The 16,371-nt window shown below is 38.6% G+C and overlaps 1 protein-coding gene across 1 annotated transcript in view; it reads right to left on the bottom strand.

Annotated features, from left to right (window-relative positions):
• The window catches only part of Elapor2 (endosome-lysosome associated apoptosis and autophagy regulator family member 2), a 157,850-nt gene that overhangs the window by 51,586 nt on the left and 89,893 nt on the right, over nt 1–16,371 (bottom strand). The window contains exons 3-5 of the mRNA XM_027393503.2: nt 11,456–11,651; nt 5,155–5,302; nt 1,456–1,542 (exon numbers count right to left, since the gene is read on the bottom strand). Coding sequence (XP_027249304.2) covers nt 1,456–1,542; nt 5,155–5,302; nt 11,456–11,651 — 431 coding nt within the window. The remainder of the gene's footprint in view (nt 1–1,455; nt 1,543–5,154; nt 5,303–11,455; nt 11,652–16,371) is intronic.

The raw sequence follows: 16,371 nt of genomic DNA on the forward strand, positions 1-16,371 counted from the left end.
GATATGAGATGGGTGCTCCCTAGAGATCCATATGTAGGAAGCCTGGTCCCCAGGTGTGGCAGTAGTGAACTTTTGGGAGGTGAGATTGATGGGATGCGATTAGATCAGTGAGAATATTTCTTTAGGGAGAGGCTAGTATTGGTCTCCTGAAGTTAGTTCCCACAGGAACAACTGGACTGTAACAAATGAGCAAGCTGGTTCTCCACTGGGTCTTAGCAGCCTCCACCTACCTGACTTCCAGTTTCACCACTGAACACCCTTGAACACATTCTGGCCATCTGATGTGATCCTTCCCAGAACTGGGAAGATGTAGGTACTGTGACCTTAAACCTCCAAAATGGAATTAAATAAGCCTTCTAAATTTAAAAAGTATCCAACCTTGGGTATGTTATTCAATTACAGAAAATGGGTTACATAGCTTTGTAGCTTTTTAAAGCTATTTTAAGAGCCACGGTGCAATAGGAAAAAGAAAATGCACCATTCTACAGGTAGCTTGATCTAACTCTAACTTGAGAAATTTAATGACACTAACATTTGCTTACTTTGCCACTGGGACATTTTCTACTTTTAAATCAAACTAATTTTCTAATCAATTTCTTGCTGTTGCAGGTAACTGATCCAAAGTTAGGAGGTCTTTGCTTTCTCATTCTATACCTTTATTTTTCTGTGCACCCCAGAAAATGAAGTTTAAGCTATGCAAGATTAAAATCTGCCCTCTTATGTCATCCTGGTAGAGATGGGAAGCACTAAAGCACTATTTTTTCCATTCCACTTCTCTTGAATTAAGTCAACAGTGACGTCATGCCTCACTCCAAACGGACAGGGTCACAAATAATAAGAGAAGTACCAAAGCATGCCACCTGAGCATCTCAGATTCAAACATTTAAAGAAATGTGCTGGGCATAAGTAAGCTTTACACTGTATGATCAGAAAGGGCAGAATTTTGACCAACAGGTAGCAAATACATAGAAAGCTGGATGGCATTCTAAAAGTGGGAAGTTTTGTGACGATCAGGTCTAGGCAAGCATAGAGATGGCAAAGGGCCCCAAAAGCACACCTGAAAACTCACTTCCTAAAAACACCACAGAGAACATGGAATGACCAATGACCAGACACTGGTCTATCACACGTAGTAGACACATTTGTAAACTTGCATACTCAACTTAGTAACATTTTCATAACATTCTAAGTTGTTGAGTCCCAATTTACAGGAGAGAAAGCTGAGATGAAAAGGGAATGGCAAAGCATTCTAAGGAGAAATGAAAACAAAAATAATCTAAAATTTTAAATGTGTGTGTGTCAAACATAAAGTCAATTTCTTTGCTAAACGGACTTATGCAAAGGAGCAGACCATGTCCTTTTTTTTATTTTCTTAGCATGAATACTTAGAAATAGTTGGCAAATGGAAGGAAAAGAATGGATTTGGTACCAACAAAGACACAAAAAGAGACTTACAGAATGGGAGCCCCATTCTCCACTGTCTGTGAGTTTCACCCACTTGTCTGTGCTGGCATCCATCTCCTGGCACTGGTCATTCTGAATCTGTGGGTTAAACACAGGGGCTTGGTCATGCTTGGGGAATAATAGCTTTCATTCAATTCTGTTAACAGCACATGCTGCAAGAACATCCTTCAATCCATTTAAACTACAAATGAAGTAATCTCCAACAAGCAAACACACCAAAACCACTGGAAGCTATGGTACAATTGCATGTGAGGGAGTGATTCAGACTAAACCATCTCATTGTTGTAGCCAAAATGCCAGGCTATAAGGAGAGTGAAAATAATTACCACTGGAAAGTCATTATTCTACCCAGCTTACCCAAATGTCTTAACTATTCACGATGCAAGTTCAAGTTTAATAGCAACATCAATTTTATTAAATTTAATTGTTTTCTCTTTTTGAAAACTTCATATATGAGTATACTGTATTAAAATCATTTCCAGCCCTCTTTCTTCCCTCCCACATACCCACACACACACTCTGGGAATCCTGACCTCTCTTATGTTTCTCATACATATATAAACACTTATGGAGTCAATAATTCTACTTATATGAACACAATTAAGGATGAATACTTGGAATTGGTCAATCTATTAGGGGGCTATACCCTGAAGAAAACTGATTCCCCCTCACTCAGTAGCCACTGATTACATGAAGATTTCCATCTAGGGGTGGAGCTTGTGGATGTGCCCCTTTCCTCATTGGCATGTGTGGTCATTATTCAGGTCTTATGTAGGCAACCATACTGCTAGGATTCTATTAGTGCAGCTTCTCTGTTACATCTAGTTGTCACTATCTCATAGCAGGTGTCCTGAAATTTGGGCTTTTAAAATCTTTCTGTCCCCTCTTCTATAATGCTCCCTGAGCCTCAGGAGTGGGAGTTGCATTATTAATGTATCACAGCCACTCATTCTCTGCATTTTCACCAGTTATGGATCTCTGATGTAGCCGCCATCTGATACAAAAAGAAACTTCTTTGATAAGGAGAGCTACATTCATCTTCAAATTTCATTGACAGCAGTACAAATTTAAATTAGCAAATAGTGCACCTTGGTGGTCAGTTTCCCAGGATGTAATCTAAATTTATGGCTAAGTGGTTATGGACAAATTCTAGCCCCTAACCTTTGTAATGGAGCAAATATTAATCATCTACCATTAAAATTAAGATGGTTCCTGATAATATTTTTCACATTAAACATCTTGAACACTGTGGGCAATCCTTCAAAAGTGCACAGAAGTTATGATACTGCTTTTTCAGGTCTACAAAAAGTAGAGAGATACCCAAAAGCTAGGCCATCATTCTAGTACAGCAATATAGCCAGCAGCAGCGTAGAGGCAGATCTCATCACAAGTACTCATCACCCATCAAAAACTGTCTCTCTTCTTTAAACTATTCTTACTGCCTTACTTATTTTCCTATCTCTCACAAAGCTTAAAGTGTTTTTACTATGAGAACTTTCTAAAGACTTAGCTAGAAAATAATTGCATTTGCAATCTTAATATCAAAAGAATATCCAACTAATATTTTTTTCAATTGAATTTGTGTCCTATTTCTCCTCTGACCATTACTATAACTGTGGCATCAGTGTTAAGCCATTTCATAGACACTACAGGATCTGAATATACTTGTGATGAACAACTAGTAGGCAAGCCAATGGCTTTTTTTTACACATTAAAGCAGACATCACATGATTGTAACATTCCCCGACATTCTGAAGAAGTGAATTCCATTACTGATTTTGAAACTAGTTAAGGTGTAATCATGGGCCAATAACTTGTCTAGGCTTCAGCTTCATCATTTTTAAAAGAAATGCTGAATGAAAGTCTCACTCGGTGCTCAAATTCAATGCTCCAATATTTCAAATTAAGCACTGTTTATATGTATGTTTCACTGCAACCACCTACATCATTATCTTCAAACATTTCCTTTAAATCACCAACTAATAATAACTGAGGAGTGTTGACCTGCTATGTCAATAAATCACAATCTATAAGCATGAAACACCAGTAAGCGGATCAGCATGAGCCTGTCATCCCTTTAGACTCTAAACCAGACGAACACAGGCATTTCTGTCGGGAAGTAACGAAATGTTACCCCTTAAAAGCACCTTTATTGATGGCCCTCCAGGGACTTGTTGGGACACACAGAGAAGCTGCCTATTCAGGACAAGTAGGTCCTTGTCTCCCTTCCTTATTTTATTTCCTGCAATACTGTTGAAATGTCCCAAGATTCTCACAAGCCTTTTTGCAAACAAGGCATACTTTTAAAAAAGTAAATCTCTCTAAATGTTGCTTAATGTCCTAAAACATGGAAGTATTTCCATACTGGAAGCTCCTCAAAACACATCATCAAAGAATCCCACTTCACAGAGAGAGTAGGGAGAGCTGCAAAGTCAGACTGACTGCCCAAGAACACCCAGCTAATAATTACAGAGTGAAGCCCAGAGTCAGAACCTCTTCACTTCAAAGGCAAGACTTATACCTTCATGGGAAACAGTTCTTGCCATCAGCCTTTTGATACAGAAACTGCAATTACTGATGTAGAAACACTCATAACCAAGATCAATATAAATTTGTTTTAGAATTGTTAGTATAGTGTTTTCTTAACATCTGGATCACAGGAGTGTTTTACCCATTGCTGGCAAAACAAATGCTGTTCTCAGTGTAAGTTCATCTGAAAACATTTTCTCAAGAATTCAAGTCACTGTCATAATAAATATTACTAGATCGGCTATAGCTTACATTAGTTAAATAGCCTCAGTAGTTATTCTGTTAGTGTATGATTATGTTTTAGATTCTGTTGTTCTACTTAAGCTCATGACAGACACATCAACTATTTCATCCAGTGAGCCCTACCAACAGCACAAAATTCACAGAAATAGAAAATGAACAAATAATTAGTCATCAAGGAAATATTTACTGACTTTCAAAGAAATGTTTTAAGCTAAAAACAAAAAGTGGTACAATTTAACATGATAGAAACAGTTAAGATTACTCAGTGTGTCATGTACTTGCTACATAAGAAGGATGAGGACCTGAGTTCAGATCCTCGGTACATGTAAAAGATGGCTGTGGTGGCACACATCTCTAACCCTAGTACTAGTAGAGCTGAGAAGGGCAGACAATCCCCCGGCCCCACCAGAGCTGGCTGACCAGTAATTGTAGGTGGATCTGTGAAGTTCACACTTTCAAAAAACTAGAGAGTAAGAGAGGAAAACATCCAACATCAACTCTATCCTCCACACATGCACACACATATTCTTCCACATGCACACACATGTTATAAACATGTAAACATCAACCCCCTATATACACACAATGCATAGAAAATAATGGCTTTGGTAGCTAAAAAACTGAATCTTGGAAAAATTATTTGTGACGTACAGTCTAAGCCAAATGGCCACCTGATGAACATAACCAGGGGTGAAACAAGCCAACGTTATTCCACAAGAAAGATCTGAAAAGTAAAGAAACAATATTAATTTGAACACAAAGTACCATAGTGGGGAAAAACTTTCTTTTAACTCTGAAAGATCCAGTTAACACCTTCCAAAAAATTAGGAGGCATAAAGTGGAATGGAATGGGAGGTTTACAGATAGTTCTATGAATGTTCCTTAAAAAATCAAATGTTATAATGTGAAAAGCCTTACAAAGAACTCAAAGAAGATGTTGTTGTCCACATACTGGTACTCAAATGAGACATAGCCTGACTTCTTAAGGTGCACAGCATAGATCAGGGAGACAGTGCAGTCATCACGATTAGATTCTATATAGTTTCCACGAGGAAGCCAAGAGGAGCTGTGAAAACATAACCAAAAGTTCTATGTAAGAGCTTGGAAACCTCTTCTAGCCACAAGCCTTTGACTGAGAATCAGAAGTGGATTCCATGTACAAAACATAGCAGATAACATCAGCTGAAACTCAAAGGTTGAACTCCACTATTGAGAACTTTACATTTTACTTAATGTACATTTTTAAATTTCACTTAAAATAATTACATCATTTCTCCCCTTCCCTTTCCTCCCTCCAACCTTTCTTGTGTCCTCCCATCCCAGACCCTCCCATGTACACCTCTTTAATCCTTCTCAAATTGCCCTCAGAATAATAACAACACCAATAGACATGGAAGGTGTTCATAGACAAAAACTACAGTCGACTAACTACTGCTGAGAGAGGGAGACATAGTCTTCTCCAGGGATGAACCTCCTAATTAGCTATCCAATACTGAGCAGTCATCCCTGCAAACATACACAGATAAGCAACAGTACATGGACTCAGCAGATTGAATTTATATAGTTGTGTGTGTGTATATATATATATATATATATATATATATATATATGCATTTATACATAAGACAATAACCATAGAAAAGGTTTATTTTTGGACGCCATGTGAGACCACAAAGGGGTAAGAGGTCCAGACATTCTCCGGATTTTCTCTGTGTGAGAACAGTGAGGGGAGAAGACCCAACCTCCTGTCATCTGCATTGCTGGAAATGTAGGCCAGGCTTGACCTAGGAAAGCACCAGGCTGTCTGATGGGGCTCTGCAGACCTGAGAGTATCCTGCCGAAAGGAGGGAACACAGAAACAGACCCAGGGAGCTGTGCAGGGGCTGTGCCCAGGTGGAAATCCTGGCTCAATGTATTTCTCTCTGGCATTTGGAGACACTCCTGTTTCCAGCATTATGTTCACACCAGATATGAAGCACAGTCCCAAGGATTTCAAGACCAGATGGCTTGATCCCTAAATGGTCTTAAACACTTTTCAACATGGACCTCTTTCTGAAATGTTTAAAACCCTTTATTTTGCAATGGTGATATTGGCTCCCCTTATTTCTTCCAATTAAGCTTATTAATGTCAAAGGACTTAATGAAACAGACTAGAGTGAAACCTTGCTTTTTTTGAGAAAGAAACTTACATTTTCTATTAAGTTGGCAAACTTGACATTCTATGCCCAGCACTTGGGTAGTCTTCCTCAGTGTCACAACCCAAAACTCCCTGTTTGTGTATAGTGAACTGTGCAACAATCACAAAGGAGTTTTTATTTTGAAGAAATAACACTCTTGTGTGTAATTCCACATATATGCATATACACACTCTTTGGTAGTTAGCTTTATTGTTCTTTGTCAGTTTTTGACAGCATTTACCCTAAATAAGAAGTAGCATCAATGGGATATTCCAATTCAGTCCTGCAAGCATATCTGTCTGCATTAAAATATTTGCTTCCAGTGACATTTTAGAAGTGTTTTAGAAGTGTTCATTAAAACAATTTGATAACTGTGTATCCATTATTAATAACCCAAGACAAGGAATTACATGTTACATGACTCATGTGACCAATAAGGAAGGCATCATTTCCATAATTATAAAGAATTCATATCACATCCATTTTACTGTTCTGTATCATTTGACCCATTTATGGCTCATTTTGAAAGAGTGAGATTTAAAAATTTATAAAGTTTTTTGGATGAAAAAAAGAAAAGGTTTATTTTTATAGCATATGGCATCTTAAATCTTGGTAAGGCTATATGATCAATTTGCTATAAAATGTCTTTTGGTTACCAAAAACAAAATCACTAATATTAATATTCATAATGTCAAGTAGAATTACTCTTTCAAATAACATCTGAGTTTGACTTATAGACATACATATACACAGAGACAGACACACACACACACACACACAGAGAGAGAGAGAGAGAGAGAGAGAGAGAGAGAGAGAGAGAGAGGGAGAGAGAGAGAGAGAGGGAGAGAGGGAGAGAGAGAGAGAAACAGGTCTATGGAAAGAAATAGTGCTATTAAATGCTAAATATTTAGATTAGTGTATGAAACTGTATTATTTTGATCTCTTAAATTGTTGAAGTAGTCATGAGATAGAAGCCACACCTTCTCCACCTTCTCCACCTTCTCCACCTTCTCCACCTTCTCCACCACTGAGTCAATGATAGATACCCTAAAGTATCCCAAGAATGTCCTGCAAACAATGGCTCTTTCAAACAGAACATTGGTGTATGCCAGGGTTGCTTCACAATATCTGACAAGAAAAGGGTGTAAACATACATTACAGTTCTAAATGTAGCAATTCACAAGAAGATGAAACCATGTCTATACTACAATCAGAATCCACACTGTAATCTGCAGCCTTCAAAATTTAGGGTTATCCAAGATATCCTAATACAAAAATATCACCAAGTGGAGCAAGAAGGGAAAAAAAGATAAATGTCACCTTTTCAAATTTTAAATTTCTAGTTATCCAACATCATTAAGACAATAAAAAGTCAAAAGCCACAGACCTGAAGGAGATATCACAAACTCTTGTGTATGTGTGTGTAATACACAGCAAATATTTCATAGATATATACATATAAGTCTCATACCCATAATGTATAAAGGACTTCTTGGGCTCAATAATTAAGTCATCAATATGACCCAATTGATTAAGAAGAAATAAAGAGAATGTAATGCCATATGGCTGGGAAGAAGAAGAAAACAATTCCCAACTGAAATTCATGTTCAGAAAATTATTATATTTAAAATACGTACTGAAAAAGTCTGCTTATCTTTGATTTTTCTTGATGAATAAGCTATTCCAGCTAGAAAAAAAAAAGAGACGTCGATATCCAGGTTCACCAAAACAAATAGCTGGTGTCCCATCACATGCTGCTGGTGCCTCACCCTAAGGTACTGCTATGAATTCATAGTGCTGTGCTTTGACAAACCCACCTTGAAATGAATTGCCAGTTTAAGAGGAGTGAACACTGGTGGTGACCCTGTCATGATTAATTTTGGTTGTCAACTTGATCACATTGAGAAAAGCCTAAACCACCCTTTGGGGTGTGTCTGTGCAAAGTTTAGCAGAAACAATTCAGTCATTAGAGTTTTGATCTTAACAAATCCAGGAATGGATTCAAATTCCAAATAGCCTCTTGAGAGGTGACAGAGGCAAAGAAGGTGGTGGGTGGCTAGAAGGTAGACCATGGTAGTGCGTGATCACTTGGGGCATGTTTGTGGGGGCTGTACCTTGTCCTGGCTCCTGTTTGTTACTGACCTGTTCTGCTATGCTGGCTGTTTGCTGTGAGTTGAACAGCTGTGCTCTCCCATCCCAACCCCAGTGGTGGACTAAAACCATGAAAAAACATATCTCTCCTCCTTTGGTTGTTTCTAAGGATTTTTCAGGAAAGTAACTAATACAGCCTTAATGCAGTGTTCATTCAGGAGGCTGGGACCTTTCAGACTTTTCTCACTCAACATTTATCTCTTCACAAATGCAAGCCAGCACCTTCCTTTTCTACTATAGTTTCAAGCTGTATGAATCCCTTACCACATGTCAACACTATGCTCTTGGGCCTGGAGAACTAAACTAAATAAATCTCATTGAAAATTCCTCAGTATCAAGTGCTCTAAAAATAGAAATGCATAGAGTAAGACAGACCGATACACACACACACACACACACACACACACACACACACACACAGAGAGAGAGAGAGAGAGAGAGAGAGAGAGAGAGAGAGAGAGAGAGGAGTCTTAGAACAATCTCAATCTCCAAAGAGAAAAATAAATCATTGACCCTGAGCTAAGAAAGGGCAGGAGAATACTGAAAGTGAAGGAAGAAGGAAGAGGGAGGAGAGAAGCCAAGAAATGTGGCTTTCAGCTCAGGAAATTTCTCGGTGTCTTTCAACAATGATGAATACGTTGGGTTCCTGATGAAGCATTCTTGTTAGAAGGTAGCCAGAAGCTACCTATTTTACTACCTGTAGTTTAATTTTCCTAAACACAGTTACATTACAGGAAACACTTTTCTTTTTTTTTCCTCCAAGACAATTTAACATTTCTCCAGTGCTGTCATATGCGACTCTAGTAACAACTTAGCAATTAAGCCAAGGACCTTTCAACCTAAGAACCTTAACCCACTCTCCCAGAAAATAATCAAGGTTGAAATGAAGGTCAAACACTAAAAGGGAAAAAAAACATGAAATTTCTCTTTAAAAATTAAAGAAAGGTTAGTAGAAACACCACTGCCCTAAGTTTGGTTATAAATGTAAGGTAATGAACTCACTTTTCTAATAGTTCTATTGCATTCTACATACTATATCTATTATATTGTGAGGCCAATTATTTTCTCATTAAAATTTTAGCTACATTCTTTGTAATGAGAGTCCAGAAAACACCCCTCTTCTGAGATGTTCCCCAAGCCTTAGGTACAAGGCTTGTGTTAGAGCTATACCAACCGAGCTTGGACATCCCACTACCAGTTGCTTTCTGAATTTTGACAAGTTGTGTATTTCTGTAATGGTCTTATAAATTATTCAAAAAGAAGCTCTTGGATGAGGGGTGAAAGGTAATTTACCTGTAGATATAAGCCTAACTTTTTAGAATAAAGTTAGAAATTGTGCTGGTTTAGGAAAAGAGCAGTAATGGTTTATCCTCTTGGGACCATGACCTCACCAGACATGGACAGTTAGACATTTGCACTATGAGGCATGAGTTCCCATCTACTGAGTAGGGCTAGAGTCCATTTAGACAGTTATGGTAAGATACAAGTGCTACTATTGGATTCTTGAACTATCTATCCATGCCAGCCATTGTAGTTTTACAGCTGGGGAGGACTATTGACTGCTTTTGTCTACTGGTACTTTTCACAGCACCTTCAGATACTATGAAAGTTTGTCTTTGGGGAGGAAGTTTCCAGGTCAGTTCCAGCTCAGTTCCTCCAAGTCTGAAGTGTGTAGTGTCTTCAGCAATAGGATCTTACTTTAAGTTCTGGGAGGCAATCAAGGGCAATAGTAATAGACTATATTTGAAGGCAATGGGGGGGTGTCTCTTGGATGCCCTTGACAAAACACCTCAAAGGGCAGTTTCCCATGTCTGGGTGTTTGTTAATCTATAGCTCTTAGAGGGAGGGGAAATTATCACCCAAGTGATGTAACTTCATTAAACATGCATCTCTCTCTCTCTCTCTCTCTCTCTCTCTCTCTCTCTCTCTGTGTGTGTGTGTGTGTGTGTGTGTGTGTATGTGTGTGTTGTGTGTGTCAATGTATGTATGAGAGAGAGAGAGAAAGAGAGAGAGAGAGAGAGAGAGAGAGAGAGAGAGAGAGAGCCATACACACATGCATGTTTAAGTTAACATTCATTGTAAGAGCCAGAGAACCAGGACATATGCTGTACACTATCATCTTCAATATATGAAAAGGAAGCTATAGCTATGAAATCTCAACAATATGCTCACCTGAACAATATCAGTACCATGACAACACCAGTTGACATGACAATGTGGGTGAGAGATAAATAACTATAGGTAATTAATGGCTGCTCAAAAAGGGAGAGTCGGTCATTTAGACAGATGAGTCCCCATTAGATTATCCAATCCCAAACTGTCAGTCATAAACATGCACATTTGAAAAACACTAAATGGATTCAGTAGCATAGATATAGATATAGATATAGATATAGATATAGATATAGATATAGATATATACACATATATATGCATGTGTGTTTCATAGATATATATGTCTGTAATAATAAAATTCTCATGAATTTGAGAGGGGTTGGAAAGACACAGGAGAAATTGAAGGAAAGAAAAGAGAATAGAAATTATATAAATAAAAACTCATTTGTTTTTTGTTTTTTGTTTTTTGTGTGTGGTTTTTCCAGACAGGGTTTTTCTGTTTGGAGTCTGTCCTGGAACTCACTTTGTAGACCAGATAGGCCTCAAAGTCACAGAGATGCACCTGCCTCTATCTCCTGAGTGCTGGAATTAAAGGCATGTGCCATCACCACCTGGCTAAAACACTCATTTATTAAATCATCCAAAAAATGCAACCCTTTGCTATGAGCTCATCTATAATCCTCATCAGTATTAAAACCATCCTCAACTTTTCCCAGAAAAGCATGACTACACCTTTGTCAAGTCTTCAAAGTGCAAATGTTTACTTGGGGTCTTACTTGTTACAGCCACCTGGCCTGCTGTCAGAAGGGCCCACCACAGTGTCCATGAATGTGGCAACGTTGGAAAATCCTGCCGGCAACTCATCCCATTCATCAAATTTGATGCCACTGCCCAAGGAGTAGGTGCCTTCAACACACTTACTGCATACCTGGTTCTTCATTTCTAGATACTCTCCAGAGGCACAGGAAAAAGCTGCAAGGCAGAAGAAGGGACAGCCCATTAGTCTTTGGCCTCTTCCATTAACCATCTATCCTTCATATTGTCCCCAGGGTTATTTTTACAAAACCCTAAGGAAAGCCTTCCAATGTCCTCACTGATGCAGTCTCCACTCCACAATCTGCCTCGACCTATTTTACACTACTCGTCATTTTCTCCACTCCCTTTTGATCAAAACGAAATGCATATTAATCCTCTCTTCTGCTACTGCTACTGTGGCTTTTTTTTCCAGATGTTGGACAAATGACCTTCTCTATTTGGATAATGTCAGTTCCTATGTAAAAATGACCATATTCATGACAAATTCCCCCCATTCATCCCAGACTGTCATCGGTGCCTCCTCCATGCCTGAGCAGTCCACTTTCCACAGCTCCTCCAGTAAGGTGCATATAAACCACTGAAAGGGAAGTGCTACTTTTTCTCCACAGGAGCAGGAGTCATTATTCTAGGATCCCTCGTTGTACCTAGCATATGCTAAGTCCAAATGAAATGTTGATCCAGTGAAGAACAACACAGAAAGGGGAAACGGGAGAACAGTGTAGTAGTTAAGCAAGTTATTCCCACTCTGAAGCCTCTTCAACATCTCCCACCTTTTCCTTATTCACAAGAGCAACCTGGCCATTTATTTCAACCTCATCCCGAGTAAAACCAAGTCTGCTGCCTTTTAAAGAGCTAGGTCAAGCCGGTAGTTCTGCTAAGTTATTATTCATTCAATAAATGCAAATTAATGTTTCCAAAGCACACGGCCCTGTGTGGGGTGGAATTAGAGCCGAGGCCAGGAGAGGGGCTATCTAATCCCTTAATCAGTACATTAAAGGAATAAGAACAAAATAAAATGTCCAAATTAACTGATGAAAAGAAATCTCCCAGCCCAGTGAGGCAGTAACGCCTCACAGGCAGGAACACGCCTCTTTTAATACAGTGGAGGACTTAAACAGAAATAAAAACAAGCTGTCTTTAAAAAAAAAATAACAACTAATTAAAGAATTAGAGCTCAAACCCACTCATCCACCTACTCATCCACTAAACTAATGGAATGAATCTCTTTAGAAAAGCTTAATAATGTTCTTCAGTGAGCCTGCAACGTTCAAACCAATGTCCTGAAATCAGGAAAACAACAGGGTATCCGAAAAGGGCAGGAGAAGAATATTGCACACCAACTACAAGATCAAACTTATCCCGGAGATGGGGAAGGAAGATCATCTTGGAACAAGGTTGTTACACTGCCTCTTAATTTTGTGACACTGAACACATTCATCATCTCTCCGGGCTTTTGTTTCTGAGAGAGGTGCCACAGTAGCTGCCACGCAGGCTTAGGTTAAGAAAAGAGAATAGAGCACAATGTGCCCATAACTGCCCTCTCACACATGCTCACCAGTATAGCAACAACCAGAAAAGAAACAGTTAAGGAACACTGTTTCTTTTAATTTCAGTAGAGTTAAAGGTCTTTTTTTTTCCTTTTCTTTTTTATCTTCCATTTTTATTTAAAAAATATGTTTTTATTTTACATACCAACCCCCGTCCCCCCTCCCTCCCCTTCTCCTGCCCTCCCACCTTCCCCCTCCCCACCCCCATCCACTCCTCAGATTGGATAAGGCCTCCCTTGGGGGAATCAGCAAAGTCTGGCATACCAAGTTGAGACAGAACTAAGCCCCCCAACCCCAATCAAGGCTGAGCAAGGTATTCCACCATAGGGAATAGGTTCCAAGAGGCCAGTTTACACACCTGGTATAGGTCCTGGTGCCACTGACAGGGCTTCCCCACTCCAACACATCAAGCCACATGAGTGTTACCCACATTCAGAGGGCCCAGTTCAGTCCCATTCAGGTTCTCTAGGAAAATCCAAATCTAACAACAGTCCCCTAATATAATAACTAATATCATCAACAACAAAACGCTTCAAATTATCTTGGAAGACAATTTAGTCTGAAATCAAATATTGATGTTTTAAATTGCTTAACCATTAATAAAGATGTTTTATTTCACCTTGCAGTATATAATCCATCATGAAGAGAAGTTTAGGGAAGGAACCCAAGGCAGGAAAATGGAGGAAAGAGCTGAAGCACAGACCATGGAAGAATGCTGCTTATTGGCTTGCTCCCCATGGTTTGCTCCATTTGCTTCCTTGTAGAACCCAGAATCACCAGCCCAAGAATGAAACCATTCATAGTGGGATGAGACCTTCCACATTAGTCAGTAATTAAGAAAGTGGTTCAGAGGTATGCCTACAGTCCAATCTGATGGAAGCAATTCTTCATTTGAGGTTTCTCTTTCTAGATGGCCGTAGCTTCCTCCAAGCTGTCAATTATTGTGAATGCACTAAGTATATGGATTTGAGGGTTATGAATAAATTATGCAAATACAGAACCCTTAAATCGTGAGTATTGACTATATTTATAATAGACACATGAAATAGGAAGCTATTATGTACATATTTTAGGTAAGAAAATACTGAGCTACAGTATATTTAAATAACCTGATTACCCCCAATCAGCAGACAGCACAAATAACAGAGACTAGCTTTCTTGGTTCTAAAAGCACTATCCTACTTTAAAGAAAACACAATTGAACCAATTACCAGTGCCCAAAGGAGAAACAATTCTAACTAATTCAACAATATCTTTCACCTCACCTTTCATTCCCTGTCAGCAGTTAAGTAATGTTCATCTGTACCATAAAATAATATTTAATTAGTTCTACATTTTTCATATGTTAAACTCTTCACTCTCATATTAGTTCTAAGTTTTTCATATGTTAAACTGAAAACATGAATTTTAGAACTATTTTAGCAAGCACCTAACTTCTGTAAGTCTAATAACTTTGTTTATGAATAGAAGATAAAAGTGACATCCATCTCAAAAAAAAAATCTATGGGAATAGGTGATTGGAGCATTGTTCAGTACACCTGGTATATGTCACAAACAATTGTATTGAACACTACTCATATCAGGAGCATGTAGATAATAACACTGCCACTAGGTTGATGATGCTTTGTCTCTACAAAACAACTATTTAGTATAGTTCAATGGGTATGGACCTTTAACAATACAGAAAAGCTAAAATGTACTAAAGTACTTCTTTTAATGGTTTGCTTCTATTCTGCCTTCCTTTCATCCTGATAGGCAAAAGTTAAAGGAAGTGCTGCATGATCTGGTTAAAATTTAATTGATTTCACAAAACTATAGCAATGCCTACCTCTACTAGTAGTCACAAGCATCTCCTTTTTTGATGCTTTCTCTAAAAGCATCATTCACTTTCTCTCTCGACACTGATCTTAGCATTCAGGTTTTAGTGTGGTCTACAACTACATTCTTCTTTTGTGGTTATTTGTTTGTCTGTTAGTATAACACAGGATACTTTAACTAGGCAGGGTAGTGGAGACTTTTTCTAGACATTAACTGCTGTGTGGATTGGCTATATTGCATTTTAATTAATTGGTGATTTCTAAAGTAAGAAATAGCTTTTTTAAACAACCTTGAATAACTGAATGAAACTGACAACTAGCAACCACTGGAGCTTTGGTAGAAGGGCTATGTTAGGTTTTCATTGCTTGGACAAAATACCTAAGCAAAATAAATTAAAGAACCATGGTTTCATTTTGGCTCACTTTCACAAATTTTGGTCCATGGCAGGACAGAGTTTGTCACATCATGGTGGCTAATAACAGAAAGAAAGCCTGCACTCACTGGTTTTCACTTTTCTCTCTTATTACTCCATCGGGGCCTCCCTGTTCCCCCCCCCCCACCTATTGATAGATGCTAACCACATTAGGTTAAGTCTTATCTCTTCACTTAATTCTCTCTGGAAATACCCTCACAGTTACAGCCAGAATTGCTCTTGGCTAATCTGCTAGGAGCTTCTCAATTCAATCACACTGAGAAGAATATGTAGCAGAGAGACAGACAGCAGACAGACAGACAGACAGACAGACAGACAGACAGACAGACAGAGGGAGACAGAGAGATATATAGACACAGAGAGACAGAGACAGATTGAAGACAGAGACAGACAGACCAAGAAAGACAGAAACAGACAGACAGACAGACAGACAGACAGAAATAGAGACAGAAAGACAGACAACTTCATGTCTAAGGTTGGCACTGTTTAGTGGTGGCCTCAATCTGGGCTTTCACAGTACTTTACCACAGCTGCAACTGGAAGAGAGATATTTAAACTCAACCTCCTAAAGTCCAGGCTGAACCAAGAGGCCCTGCACTCCTCTTCACTCTTCTTCTTGGCTCTCTGACTCTGCTTTCCTGACATCTGTTTCTATAACTATAAATCTGAAAGGGCTCAAATACACAAGTGAAAAGAACCAGATATAGGAAACACTGTATTAGTGCATCACCAGGTAAAAAGGACATGGGCAGCTTTCTTGACCCTAGAAGTTTCTATTCTTACTTTCCACTGGGAACATCCTATCCTCTTCCTCTTTGTAGGTGTGCTTACAGGGACTCCATAAGAGACCATGAAAAGTAGAGTCTTTGTGGGAAATAGAGCGTGATATAAAAAGTCAAGACATTAGAGTGGTCATGCAAGTACAACGTGCCAAGGAACAGTTATTAAATCGAATTGTTTAAATGCTGACTATTCTCTCTGATTTATGTATATCAATAAAAAGTCTATTTTAAAACTGTTTCATCACAGAAACTCTTGATTTTAGTTTTTTCTCTATCTAGAGATCTCATGTATTAAA

This window comes from Cricetulus griseus (assembly GCF_003668045.3).
Source record: "Cricetulus griseus strain 17A/GY chromosome 1 unlocalized genomic scaffold, alternate assembly CriGri-PICRH-1.0 chr1_0, whole genome shotgun sequence".
NCBI classification, from domain to species: Eukaryota; Metazoa; Chordata; class Mammalia; order Rodentia; family Cricetidae; genus Cricetulus; species Cricetulus griseus.